The sequence below is a fragment of the Sinocyclocheilus rhinocerous genome, unplaced genomic scaffold, assembly GCF_001515625.1.
Source record: "Sinocyclocheilus rhinocerous isolate Xijiao unplaced genomic scaffold, SAMN03320098_v1.1 scaffold3283, whole genome shotgun sequence".
NCBI classification, from domain to species: domain Eukaryota; kingdom Metazoa; phylum Chordata; class Actinopteri; order Cypriniformes; family Cyprinidae; genus Sinocyclocheilus; species Sinocyclocheilus rhinocerous.
The window spans coordinates 183,716-198,815 of record NW_015650698.1 but is presented as its reverse complement, the minus strand read 5'-3'; the positions used below and the strand labels follow the sequence as shown (position 1 = coordinate 198,815).

The 15,100-nt window shown below is 34.1% G+C and overlaps 1 protein-coding gene across 1 annotated transcript in view; it reads right to left on the bottom strand.

The window, feature by feature from the left end:
* The window catches only part of LOC107712284 (A-kinase anchor protein 9-like), a 137,848-nt gene that overhangs the window by 4,981 nt on the left and 117,767 nt on the right, over positions 1-15,100 (bottom strand). Inside the window, exons 24-29 of the mRNA XM_016517495.1 lie at positions 12,824-12,982; positions 11,410-11,511; positions 9,017-9,169; positions 7,624-7,710; positions 5,020-5,423; positions 502-946 (exon numbers count right to left, since the gene is read on the bottom strand). Of these exons, the coding sequence (XP_016372981.1) occupies positions 502-946; positions 5,020-5,423; positions 7,624-7,710; positions 9,017-9,169; positions 11,410-11,511; positions 12,824-12,982 (1,350 nt within the window). The remainder of the gene's footprint in view (positions 1-501; positions 947-5,019; positions 5,424-7,623; positions 7,711-9,016; positions 9,170-11,409; positions 11,512-12,823; positions 12,983-15,100) is intronic.

Here is a 15,100-nt window from a genome sequence, read left to right as displayed (position 1 = left end):
TCATAATAATATTTCACAATATTAAATTTTTTCCTGTATTTTTGATCAAATAAATGCAGCCTTGATGCGCATAAGAACTCCTGTAAAAAACATTAAAAATCGTTCTGATCCCAATCTTTTCACCGGTAGTGTACATACAAGCAATATGGCTTAGTGCGATTATAAAATCACAAAAGCTGTGATTTAATTAAATAAATACAGGCACTGCGTGTTTTCTCTGTTGTCAACAAAAGAGAAGCTTTAAGGGCTCCCTGTGGTTTGCTACCGAAATTAAACCACTAGGTTTTAACATTTTAAAGTTTAGAAATTAAGATAAATATAAGTATTGCAATTTTACAGGAAATATTACAACAGTGATATTTCAGATTTAGTTATTTAGTAATAACCACTAAATTTATACTTATTACCACTTACCACTTATTTAATAATAGACCACTAAGCAAACTGCAATCGCATTTTTATTAGTAAAATCACAGTTTGCCCTTGTTAATACTCTTATACCTCAATACAGCAGTGACGCACCTCAGCGGGCGGCAGCGGTCTGGGATGGGTTGGTTTGGTTCTCATTTGGTTCAGTAGGTCGATCATCACGGCTAACCTCCTCTCGTACTCCATCACCTCCTCCTCAGAGCTGCTCAACAGCTGCTTCTGCAGCTCCTGGTCCTTCTGCATCCCGCTCAGACCCTCCTCCAGCTCCTTCAGCTTCTCCGTCAGCAGGCTCGTCTTCCCTGCGGAGGCTGCCTGCGCCGTGAGGCCCTCTGAGTGCAGCTGCGCGCTGGGGCCCATGGCTTCTCCTGCGCGGAGCTCTTTGGTTTGCGTCTGGACGGCTTCCAGTTGTGCTTGGCTGACCAGAACGGCGGCCACCTTCTCCCTGAGTTCCTCCTCCAGCTGAGCCACTTTAGCGCTAAGAGCGACGGCGTCCGTTTGCACTTGTTCCAGCTTCAACCTGCATTAATGTGAATTCTGTCAGCTGTTTTGTAATTCAGTCTTAAGCCCCGTTCACAACAAGGACGATAACTATAAAGATAACGATAAAGGCAGAGAAACGATATCGTTGGAATCACTTCCAGAACTATTTTTTTCAATGAACGAGAAAAACATTGACAGCCAATCAGAATCCATCCTGCTATAATGAGCTTGAGAATTTAAAGCGGCAGACGCGCGTGCGCTTGGAATAAACAGACGATATCGTTCGCTGGTGTGGACGCTAATATCGTTATCTTTATAGTGTGAACGGGGCTTTAGTCCTGTGTCAAATGCCCTTTTTTGGTCAGCCTGTCCTATTTGTGGTTTAGTCAAGTCTTAGTCTGGGAATTTTAGTCTAGTTGTCGTCAATTAAAACTTAAGTCATATTTTAGTCCTGCTGCATAATGATTAAACTGATAATCAATTATTTTGCTCAAAATTATAATCGCAATTACTGATCATTGTTGTTGTCTTTTGCATAATTGGGGGATTTAAACGGTTGAAATCTGGCAACCGCAAGCATGAAAACTCGTGGAGGCCTAAATCTTTTCTCCTCTTTTTTTGTTGAAGAAAACAGAGAATATTTTTGAATATAGAGAGTTTTTGTTTTTTAAATTACATTTTACTTTTTCGTCAATGAAATTGCATGTTGTGTTTAACAATGTCGGTGTCGTCTCGGGGGAAAAAAAGTCGTCACAGAATATTTTGGTCATTGTTTTCTTCAACGAAATTAACAGTAGATAAGGGGATTTAAACTCTTTAAATCTGGCAACCGCAACCATGAAAACTTATGGAGGTCTATATTTTTTCTACTTTTTGGTGACGAATATAAAGAGAAATTTTAGATATACAGATTTCTTATTTTTTACTACATTTTAGTCATGTCTTTTTTCCGTCAATGATATTGCATGTTGATATAATCATAGTTAGTGTTTAATGATGTCATCTTTATTAAACAATGATTTTAACAAAAATAACACTAAGTACACCGTTGAAATCTGGCAACCGCAAGCATGAAAACTCGTGGAGGTGTAAATTTTTTTGCAGAATATATAGAGAAATTTTGGATATAGGGAGTTTATTTTTTAAACTACATTTTATCATCATAAATATTACATATTGATATAGTCACATTTAGTGTTTAATGATGTTGGTGTCGTCTCGTGTTTGTCTCGTCTTAGTCATAAATGTCATCAACTAATATTTTTCATCATTGTTTGCATTAAAAATGAACACTAGATAGGGAGACTAAAACTCTTGACATCTGGCAACCCCAATCATGTCTGTCATGATCATGATGTCTGTCGCCTTGTATTTGTCTCATTTTAGTCATAAAAAAGGTTGTCAACTAATATTTTTCGTCACTGTTTTTGTTAACAAAATGAACACTAGGGGGATTTAAACTGACATCTGGCAACCCCAAACATGCAAACTCGTGTAGATCTAGATTAACAGACTTAACATTAGATGGGGGATTTAAACTCTTGACATCTGGCAACAGCAAGCATGAAAACTCGCAGAGATTTAAACTTTTGAAATCTTGTAACCCCAATCATGCAAACTCATGGAGGTCTGGATTTTTTCTCCTCTTTTATGTTGAAGAAAATACAGAGAAATTTTGGATATAGAGAGTTTTTGCTCCTCCATAAAAGCCCAATTTCACGTGCAAATCAGTAAAATCATGTAACGTGACTTTGTGCTTGATTTATCAAAGTTTATTAGATTTATTCATGTTTTTAAAGTAAGTAAAGTCAACTTTTAGCTTAAGGTCGCGCCTAAATGGTCAAATACACGCAAAAATGTGTCAAAATGCAGCGCTTGGTGATTATTATTCACGTAAACCCTCATCCGTTATGTCTTAAGTGAACGTAAACAGTTGAGAATGAAAATACGTGTGTAACAGTAAATTTGATCAATGCGGCTCTTAAAGTGACAGCAGCCTAATATTCCTGGCTGCTGACTGTGTGTTTCATATTAATAGAACAACAAAAGACAGAGAGAAAATCACTCACTGCTCTTGACTGAAGAACTTTTGTAGATTTAGTAAGAAACAAAGGAAGTTTAATTCTTACAGTGAAGACTATGCTGTTTTATTTTACATTCAGTTATTCCACAATAGACTGTTAGCTGAATACTTTAGACTTGCACAGTTTGTTTCATTTTTATCTTTTTTTCTATTGGATTTGTCTTTTGCTTTTTTTAAATTTTTATTACTGACTGTTTAATTATTTTTTGAGGACTTTTTGTTTTTTACTAATATTAGTTACCCTAGTATTCTGCTGTGGTGTTGAGAATTGTGAAATTTCTCTAAATGTCTCTAAAATGTAGATGTCATAGCAACCTTATTTAAAGAAAATAGATATTTGATATCACTATCTTTAAATAAATTTATTCATGTTTTTAAAGTAAGTAAAGTCAACTTTTAGCTTAAGGTCGCGCCTAAATGGTCAAATACACGCAAAAATGTGTCAAAATGCAGCGCTTGGTGATTATTATTCACGTAAACCCTCATCCGTTATGTCTTAAGTGAACGTAAACAGTTGAGAATGAAAATACGTGTGTAACAGTAAATTTGATCAATGCGGCTCTTAAAGTGACAGCAGCCTAATATTCCTGGCTGCTGACTGTGTGTTTCATATTAATAGAACAACAAAAGACAGAGAGAAAATCACTCACTGCTCTTGACTGAAGAACTTTTGTAGATTTAGTAAGAAACAAAGGAAGTTTAATTCTTACAGTGAAGACTATGCTGTTTTATTTTACATTCAGTTATTCCATAATAGACTGTTAGCTGAATACTTTAGACTTGCACAGTTTGTTTCATTTGTATCTTTTTTTCTATTGGATTTGTCTTTTGCTTTTTAAAAATTTTTATTACTGACTGTTTAATTATTTTTTGAGGACTTTTTGTTTTTTACTAATATTAGCTACCCTAGTATTCTGCTGTGGTGTTGAGAATTGTGAAATTTCTCTAAATGTCTCTAAAATGTAGATGTCATAGCAACCTTATTTAAAGAAAATAGATATTTGATATCACTATCTTTAAATAAATCACTCGTATAAAGGTTTGGTCATGTGGCCCACTCATAATCGTGCTTACAATATTTACCAAAATAATCGTGATTATGATTTTTGCCATAATCGAGCAGCCCTAGTCTGTCGCCTCACTTTCGTCTAATTTTAGTCATAAAAAGGTCATCAGCTAATATTTTTCGTCATTGTTTTTGTTAAAATTAACACAAGATAGGGGGATTTAAACTGACATCTGGCAACCCTAAGCATGTAAACTCATGCAGGTCTGGATTTTTTCTCTTTTTTAATGCTGAAGAAAATAGAGAAATTTTGGATATAGAGAGTTTAATCACTCGTCAGTAATATTGCATGTTTATATAGTCAGAGTTAGTGTTTAATGATGTCCGTCGCCTCGTTTTCGTCTCGTTTTAGTCATAAAAAAGGTCGTCAACTAATATTTTTCGTCATTGTTTTTGTTCAAATTAACACTAGACGGGGATTTAAACTGACATCTGGCAACCCTAAACATGCAAACTCGTGCCGGTCTGGATTTTTTTTCTCCACTATCTTATTGAAAAAAATTTGTAGAAATTTTGTATGTAGAGTTTTTATTTTTTAAACTACATTTTAGTCACGTCTTTTTTCGTCAATGACATTGCATGTTGATATAATCATAGTCATTGTTTAATTATGTCTGTCCCCTTGTTTTTGTCTCGTTTCTGTCTCATTTTAGTCATAAAAAAGGTCATCAATGAATATTTTCACCATAGTTTACATTAACGAACTTAACATTAGATGGGGGGGTTTACTGACATCTGGCAACCCCAAGCATGAAAACTCACGCAGGTCTGGATTTTTTTCTCCTCTTTTATGTTGAAGAAAATACAAAGAAATTTTAGATATAGAGTTTAATCACTCGTCAGTGATAATGCATGCTGATATAGTCAGTGTTTAATGACGTCAGTGTTGTCATCTCAGTCATAAAAAGCTTGTCAAGGAATATTTTCCGTCATAGTTTTGGTTAATGAGAAGAAAACTCACCTGCACGCGCGCAGCTCCGAGTCCTTCTCCTCCACGCGCCTACTCAAGCTCATGACCTGTGACCCTGCGCTCTCCTCCAGCGCCTGCACCTGAGCCTGGAGCACCACAAACGCAGCGGTCTTCTCCCGCAGAGCCTCCTCTAGATCCCCTTGCAGACGCTCGTATCGGCTCTGCAGCAAGCGGTGGGCAGACTTCAGCTCGTCCATCCTCTGCTTCATCTCGTCGCTCTCGTCCTGCGGCTGCTTGTGCTCGATGAGCGACAGCTCCTGCTGGAGCTTCTCGATGACGGCGTTGAGCTGCTCCACCTCCTCCTCGCTGTTCCTCTTCAGACGCTCCTGCTCGCTCCGGAGACACTCCACCTGCGCCTCCAGCTCACGCAGAACCTCGTCCTTCTCCTCCACCACCTGCAGACCAACACATGAGCTCAGAGAAGAGTCGTCTCTCGTTCCCTTTGGGTTCAATCTTCAATCCTTCACCCAAATCAATTAGCATGTTGTTCAAACCCAGTATTATTTCACAAAGAAGATATTTTGTCAAATGTCTGAGCTGCTGTTTCTCATGCAATTAAAGCTGATGGCGCTTTTTACTACCAAGATTCAAAACCAAAACCAAAAAGCAATGTTAAATGCAGTGATGCAAAACATTTTTTTTTTAACGAAACTGAAATGAAATCAAATTTATTTTTCCTGGATTCCTTTTTAAATAGTTAAATAAAAATTTTGCAATAAAAAAGCAATTGAATTTATGAAATTTACAATTTAACAATTTATTAAAAATGTAAAAAAAATTAAATTTTTAGAGCCCTATTAAAATCTTTTTTATTATATTTATTTTATTTAGTTTATTTTTTACAAATTTTTCCCCAAAATTCTGTTGTATTTTTATTTTATGACATTTTATTTTTTCCCCAAATTAGATTTTATTTATCCCCAATTCTTTTTACATTTTAATTCCATTTTTAATGATTTAATTACATTTTGATAATCAAAAAACATGTTTAAAAAATGTAATTTAATCTTTACAAATTTAATAATTTATTTATTTTTACAATAACCTGTTTTTAAAATTATATTAAATTGCCCTATGAAGTGTTTTATTATTTATTTATTTAATTTTTTTCAGAAATTTCAAACAATTTAATTAACCCTTTAAAATGTAATCACATGAAAATGTAACAATTCCTTCTTTTTTTTTTTTGGCAAACAAAGTACTGCACAACAGAGGCTTACTGTTCAAATTAAAACATGGAAAACAATTTTTTTTTGGGATGCTGAAATATCTGTGCGTCGCTAATTAAATATTCCATATATATTTATATTCCATTCCTCTGAATAACTGAAGAGTTCATGGTTCATTGATCACGATAGAGCACGAGTCGTATGAATTATTATGGTATCAGCAGTATAAAACTCTACAAACTTTCATCGCATGAAAAACAGAAGCTTAGACATTCTTTGCATTTCATTAAAAAAAGGTTGGAACAACATGAGCATGCTTGATCAATGATGACAAAATATTTATTTTTGACGATGCATTCTTTTAAAAAACTGAATGCACGTTTGGCCTTGGTCAAAATCACAGGTAATCTGAACGGTGTTCACTCGCCACAAAAGACTGTAAGATTTAGCAATTTGAGGCACTTTCATTTAGCCACAAAAACACCCTTTGACTCAGATACATCAGTGTTGCAATAAATTCCTCAAGGAATATTTTATGCAAATATAAATATTCTGTCATCATCGACCCGTATGGCTTTTTCAGGGAACTAAAAGAAGACGTGTTAGTAAACTGGCTGCTCTCTTTCATACAGTGACCGATCTGAGATCTGAGTTAAAGAAGAGACAGAGCATGACAGGGTTTTTATAATTAACTAAAACTAAAACCTAAAAAAAAAAAACACACTGTAACTAAAATTAAATTGGAAACTACAAAAATAAACTAAAAATATTAATTAAAAAATTATATATCAATGATACTAAAATAACTCTGAAGCACGAGTTATATGGACTATTTTATAATAATATTATGGCACTTTCATGTCATTTTGACAGCGTCTGCCTCCATTCACTTCCACTGTATGGAAAAAAGCAGCGTGAACATTCTGCTAAACATCTCATTTCATTTTCCACAGACAAAATATGAGTTTTGGGTGAGTAATTTTGGTTGAACTATCCCTTTTACCAGGAGGGTGTGAGATGATTGAAAGTAAAACACACTGCAGAACAAACACCAAACCACATCAAAACAATGAGCTGAATGAATCCACAGGATCTGAGACAGGCGTTTCCATTCAATCAAAAGACGGACGAACCTGTTTGCACGGAATAACAGCAAATACATCCAGTTTAAAGAATGCAATCCGTTGTTTATCATGCAGCGAATCAGCAGTAACTCATTATGAAGTCTTTGCACTCTTTAAACCCAAGCTGATGTGTTTTGCCATTTGTGTCCCTGTTGCTAAAAATAAGATGCAAACACAAGATGGCAAAAGACATCACACTCTCTCTCACACACACACACACACACACGGGTTTCCTGCTATATGCATATGTGTGTCACACGCTGACAGCCGCCGTGTGTCCACACATATGTATACAACTTTACCTCTGTCTTAGGGTCTGTTCCCGTGCGCTGACACTTAGCGAGCTGCTCGTTAAGGACGGCTATCTGCCTGTCCTTCTCCTCCAAGACCTTCAAGAGTTAAACATCATCACATGACTCTGAATTTAGGGCAGTCCTGTCTGCGGCAAGGACTCAGATCTCGGTTTGACACTCAAACTCTCAGATTCATATTCAAGTCAACAAGAACTCAAAACATGAGTCTTAATGTGAATGATTCATCAGTGCGTGTTATAAAGAAAAACGTCTGCCTTCGTAATCTGCAAAAAACGACTGTTTTACTTTTCAAATATGTAAATATTCTTAAATTAAAATGCATTTACTCGAGAAGGAAAATTACATAATATATTAAGTCTTGTTTAATGTTTTAAAATTAAGCAAATTTATGAGGTCAGAAAAATAATCTTGTTTTCCCATTGAATTAAGTTTATTTTTCTGACCCCACTGCCAGTTATTTTTTCTTGTAAACTGTATTTTGGATTTTTTTTTAAACTGCAAACGTTTCATGTTGACTTCGATAAAACATTAACTTGTTTACACATGTACATACATATATAAATAAACATATAGATCAGACAGACAGACAGTATGAGATGTGCACTGCAAAAAATTATTTTATTACTTTGTATTTTTGTCTTGTTTTCCAGTACAAATATCTACATCAAGATGCATTAACTTACTAAGTTTTATTTATATATATATATATATATATATTATTAAATCAAAATTAAGTGTTTGTGCTTAAAACAAGACCAAATATCTGTAAAAGGGGCCAGAAAAATAATTTAAAAAAATTATAAACTGAACGAACTTGAAAAATACAAATTAAATACTGCAATTAATAAAATAAACTAGTTTTATCGTTCAATTAAGTTTATTTTTATGGCCCCATAGGCAGATATTTATTCTTGTTTTGAGCAATATTTAAAATGTCACGTAATTTTGCTTTTTATGTGTGTTTAAATATTTGTATTGGAAAACAAGACAAAAATACTAAACAAGAAAATATTTTGCAATGCCACGACTGCAGTAAAGAATGGGTTTTGCTCTGAAAGTGACATTAATAAATACACATTAATACATACATTTGACCTAAATCTAAGTGACACTGAACATTACAGACTATAGATAACTATAACGTTTTTAACTGTAAGAAATAACCCACATCACAATTGTTAACGATAACACCAAAGTTATGAACGATAAAAACACTGACAGCCAATCAGAATCTAGAGCATTTAAAGAGACGGACGACAAAACGGCGCTTATAACAATCAGAACGTTGCTGTAGATGCTAATATAGTGACTGTACTTGATGTGACTGGGCCATTAGACAAACACAGAAGACACAGCAGCTGAAGTGTGAGAGCGAGCGGACCTGAGCGAGCCGGGCCTGAGCCTGCAGATCCTGCTGATGACTGCTGATCTCCTTCCTCTGGATCTCCAGCTGCATGTGGAGCTGATGCACCTCCTCGCTCTTGTTCTCCAGATCCTCACGAAACTGCTCCAGCTGCTCCTCCAGATTCACGATCTGCGCACGCAAACGGCACTGTTACAAGTGCTGAAAACTTCATTTGTTAAAGGGGTCATCGGATGCCTATTTGATATAGGTTGATAGTAGGGCTGCACAATTAATCGAATTTCTAATCGCGATTACAATTACGGATGCCACAATTATGTAATCGTTCAAAGCGGCAATTAATCGTCCAATTATGTTATTCTGCGCGCTTAAGATGCGTTTTTTTCTTTCTACATGTTATCTTAAGGGTTTTTCCCATTATTTTAGTTTTAGTTTTAGTATAACATTATACCACCATTCGAATTTTAAGTAAAAATACGGCATGCAGTTGCATCAAACAATGGTATAAACATCATTCAATGTAAATTGTGATAATTGTAATTAATAATCGCAATTACAATTTCAAGGGAATAATCGACAATTGTGATTTTTGTCAATCGTGCAGAGCCCTAGTTGATATGATTCTTAATGAAAAGTCTAAAACATACTTTGGTTAAAGTGTCTCAATGGTAGTGTAAAAAACACCTTGTATCCTGTATCCTTTCATATCAAAGCGCGAAATAAACTACGTGCATGCAATGTCGTGGTCAGTTAAGTCATGAAGTTACCAAAAATGCATGCATGTAATATATTTTATATGAGACACATTTTTTGTTAAAATTGATAGCTCTCAATTATACTGTAATGTTGAATGGCTAGTCAATGGTTAAATATTAGGGGGGGGGTTATAGAGAAATCAGTAGTATTGGTATCATTGATATTGGCCTTCAGTCATAAAAAAAAGATGCCATTAAACAAAAAACAAAACAAAAAATATACTGTCTTTATGTTGTTTGTACATTAATTTGAAGACTGAATGTGAAATTATTGCAATATAAAAGTATATTTAAAAACTTTAATGTTAGGTGGGATTAATTGCGAATAATTTCAGAAAAATGTGCGATTAATTAGTTATTTTTTTTAATCGATTGACAGCACTAGTTAAGAAATATCACAATTTTCCTTCCATGTTTTACTTTCAATAGTAGAACATGAGCAGCACAAGCTTTCAATTTTTACATGTAAATTTTTAAAAGATTTGCTACTGTTTTATGCCTTCATTTGATTACCACCGTTTTTGATAATACATTTGTATTAAATCATACATCCAGAAACAGACAACAAATAATTTCTGAAAAAATAAACCATTTCATAAGGCCCTATTACTGTAAAACAAAATGTAATAAATTATTTTATTGTCAAAGCCTTATGAATTTAATTTATTAGACATGCGTTTTGGTTATAAATGGAAATAAAACAGAATTATTACAGATTTCATAGAGACTTAAAAAAATATATATTTTTTTTATTACTTTTAATGAATTGTTGTGAAATTGTATAAGTTTTATAATTTCAATTAATTAGACACACTTTCTGATTGCTACTAAATTAAATTTAACCATTAGAATGAAATCCAGAAAAATTGAAACAGAAAAAAAAAAAATGAAATTGGGGGGAAAAATATGGAATTTTTAGTTTTCAAAAACCTACATTTTAGTTTTATTAAACTTTTAATAAATTGTATGTTTCATGATTTATGATGCTTTTTCATCACTAAACTTTAATTTGACCATTAAAACAGAATGCAGAAAAATTTAAACTGGGAAAAAAAACATGCAATCCAGAAAGAACAAAAAAAGATTTGAGGGGGGAAAAAAACTGATTTTATAGAAAAATTAAAAATTTAATTTTTGTTAAACATTCTTTTTGTTAGATTCTTGTTTAATTTATTTAAGTTAATTAGATGTGCTTTCTGCTTACTAAAGATTTTTAGATGTTACTAAAGAAAAATTAAAACGGGGACAAAAATGGAATCCAGAAAAAAAAAAGTGAAAAAAAAAAAAATCCACACAGAAACTGATTTTTGCCCATAACCTATTTGACGATTTTACAGTGATGTTCTACACTACCCATAATAGTCGCTGTTACCATTGAAACGGGAGTCGTCTCCACAATGAAGAGGTTTATCAGGCTCGCGGAGGAGACATTAGCAAGTAGCGTAACACGAGTTAACACTGGATGCTTTCTGACACAAAAATACTGTTTTTAGGCTTTTTTTGTTCAAGGCTTACAGTTCTACACTGAAGAGTTTACTTTGAGCTCCCTCTAAAGAAATGAGAGTGATGAGCATGATGTTAAGTCATAAAACCAGTTCTACTGTGTAATGCATGGAGTTGCTGGGTGCTCATAATGGGTAAGGTGACAGGAAGTACCTCTTTCTCCTTCCTGTCCAGAGCCTCTCTCTCTGTCTGCAGCTGTGCTTCCAGTGTGACGTCTCCTCTGCCCTCCATAGACACATGCTGGACCTCCTCAACCTGCACACAACAACACACACATGAAACACACAAATACACACACACACACACACACACACAGCTGGCTGGTTGTAAACAAGTAAATATCCCCTAACAAACGCATCCAATCAGCATCAGCAGACTCCAAGACCAGCGGAATTATATAGGCTTCTGCGAGAACAATCACCTGTTTAGTCGTCCACTTAATATTTAGAAAAATTATAGTATATTATAAAAATTATATATTTATAGTGTTGCAGTTCACAGTTAGAACCAGCACCCAGCTATACATAACAACAACAACAAAATAATAATAATAACATTCAAAATAAAAAAAGTTGAAATACAAAATAATAATAATTATAAATAATAATAATAATACAATATAAATATTTAAAATAAAAAAGTTGAATGACAAAATAAAAATAATAATAATGGTAATAATAATCTTAATATTCAAAATGTCTAAAAACAAAATATTAATAGAAATAATAATATAAAAAAATGCTGAATGACAAAATAACAAAATTCATAAAAAATTGAACAAGAAAATAATAATAATGATAGCAAAGGTAATAATATTAATATTCAAAATAAAATGTCTGACAACAAAATAATGATAATAACTGAAAAAAATATATTCAAAAACGTTGAAAGACAAAATAATAATATTCAAAATATAAAAGTTGAATATAAATCATAATAACAGTGATAATTGTCAATATAAAAAATAAAACGGTCTAATGACATAATAAAAATAGAAGTAATCAAAATAAAAAGTTGAATTTAAAAAATAATAAAAATAACAATAACAATAAAAAATATTAAAAATGTAAAAAACATTGAAAGACAAAAAAAACAATATTCAAAAGAATAAGTTTAATTACAAAATAATTATAATAATAAATATCATTCATTTATTTGTATATTACCTTTTTATAGCTCAAGGTCACATAAATAGCAATGTGAAAAACAAAATTTTTTCCAAATCGTGGCTTTAGCATGTTGAGCTGTGCTGTGGCTGCCAGAAACACGCTAAAAATATTCAAGATAAAAAACAGTATCTAGATAAACTCACTTCTAAGACAACCATGACCCATCCATACTGCACATCTATTGATTCAATGTTAAATTAGACACACACACACACACACACACACACACACAGAGATCTCACTGACACACGAGCCTAACAACCCACACGCACAGAAACAGAACATGATCATTAAAGCGGAGACGTGATGCTGAGCACTGCATCCACACACACACACACACACACACTCTCAGCTAGCAGCATTAGCTCTGCATCACGAGCAGAAACACACACACTGACCCTGTGCATGAGCGTGTGCTCCAGCTCCCTCACACGCGCTCCCAGCGTCTCGATCTCCTCGTCTCTCTCACACACATCTCTCTGCAGCTGCTCCGAGCTCAACCGCAGCTCACTGCACCAGTCTGCCTTCTGCTGCAGCGCCGCGCTCAGCTCCTGCACCTGAGACACACACCCGAAGACACGACGTCAGAGAGTGACTTATCGCAATTATTTCTGGGGCAATATATCACACAACAAAAAGCTGTTATCGTGACAGGCCTATGTGTGAGTGTGTGTGAGAGTGAGTGAGTGAGTGTGTGAGTGAGTGAGTGAGAGAGAGAGAGTGTGTGAGTGTGTGTGTGAGTGAGTGAGAGAGAGAGAGTGTGTGTGTGAGTGAGTGTGTGAGTGAGAGTGTGTGTGTGTGTGAGTGAGAGAGAGAGAGTGTGTGAGTGAGTAAGTGAGTGTGTCTGTGTGTGTGTGTTATATATATATATATCAGTGGTATTTTTGCATTTTTAAGATACTGTTATATTTTTTATTCATAGTTTGAATTAGTTTTGATTTTTAGATTTTCCATTTTCATTTAAATGTTTAGTCTTTGTATATTTTATTATGTCTATATAGTTTTTAATATATATTTTTTCATTTTAGTTTCTTTGGTTATTTTAGTACATCAGTGAAAATGAGAAATGTTTCCTTGACAACAAGCTGAAATAAAAAATATAATTTAAATATTTCATTTTTATTATATTCAGCGTTTATTATATGTTTTTTTTACGGTTTAAGTTTTAGTTATAAAACTGAAATAAAAAATAAAAAATAAAAAATAAATATAATTAAAATAAATAATAACCCTGATATATATAGTAATAATAATAATTATTATTATTACTATAAACATTATTTATATTATATTATTTTATGAACAAAGTCTGTGCTTTGCAGCCAAGTTATGCACAAATAAAAGGAGAAAAATGACTATTTCACTGAGGACAGTAAAATGACAATCAGTCTTATGAACATCCAAACACAAATCAGACTTTGCAATTTTATAAAGGTAAAACACATGAAAATATTTTATATAGTAGACGAGACGGGCATGTCTGAAGTCAGAAGGCTCCGGGTCGCACCTCTCTGTCCCGCCGGCCACTTCCTGTCTGTGTTTTGGCGGGATTCTTCAGCTGCTGCTCCAGGTTGTGAATCTCCTGCTGAAAGACGTCTCGCTCGTGCTCGCGGTCCACCGCCTGCTCCTGATGGACAGAGGGACAGAAACACTCGGACGATTAGCACGCTGCCACACTAAATATAGTAATAATAATAATTATTATTATTACTATAAACATTATTTATATTATATTATTTTATGAACAAAGTCTGTGCTTTGCAGCCAAGTTATGCACAAATAAAAGGAGAAAAATGACTGGCCTATTTCACTGAGGACAGTAAAATGACAATCAGTCTCATGAACATCCAAACACAAATCAGACTTTGCAATTCTATAAAGGTAAAACACATGAAAATATTTTATATAGTAGACGAGACGGGCATGTCTGAAGTCAGAAGGCTCCGGGTCGCACCTCTCTGTCCCGCCGGCCACTTCCTGTCTGTGTTTTGGCGGGATTCTTCAGCTGCTGCTCCAGGTTGTGAATCTCCTGCTGAAAGACGTCTCGCTCGTGCTCGCGGTCCACCGCCTGCTCCTGATGGACAGAGGGACAGAAACACTCGGACGATTAGCACGCTGCCACACTAAACCAGATAAAAACATCTGCGAAGCTTCATCAGTTCAATACAATACTGTTGTCTGCTGTGCAGTTAATGAACGTGGAAGTGATGAGATTAATCGCTTTTTGCTTTTATCACATCATTATGGAAGCTTATTTCTGCGATGGAATAAAAAAATTTAAATTAAAAAGGCAATTTTGACTTCTCACAACTCTGACTTTCCCCCCGCAATTCTGAGTTTATATTTCACAATTCAGACTGAGAAAAGAAGTCAAAATTGCAAGATATAAACTCAGAATTATAAGAAAAAAGTTAGAATTGCAAGAAAAAAGTCAGAATTGCAAAAAAAAAAAAAAGTCAAAATTACGAGAAAAAGTCAAAACTTTGAGAAAAAACTGAATTACGAGAATAAAGTCTGAATTGCGGGGAAAAAGTCAGAATTACGAGAAAACTCAGAATTGCGCAACAAACTCAGAATTGCGAGAAAAAAGAAAAAATTATGAGAAAAAACAGAATTGCGAGAAAAAGTCTGAATTGCGGGAAAAAAGTCAGAATTACGAGAAAACTCAGAATTGC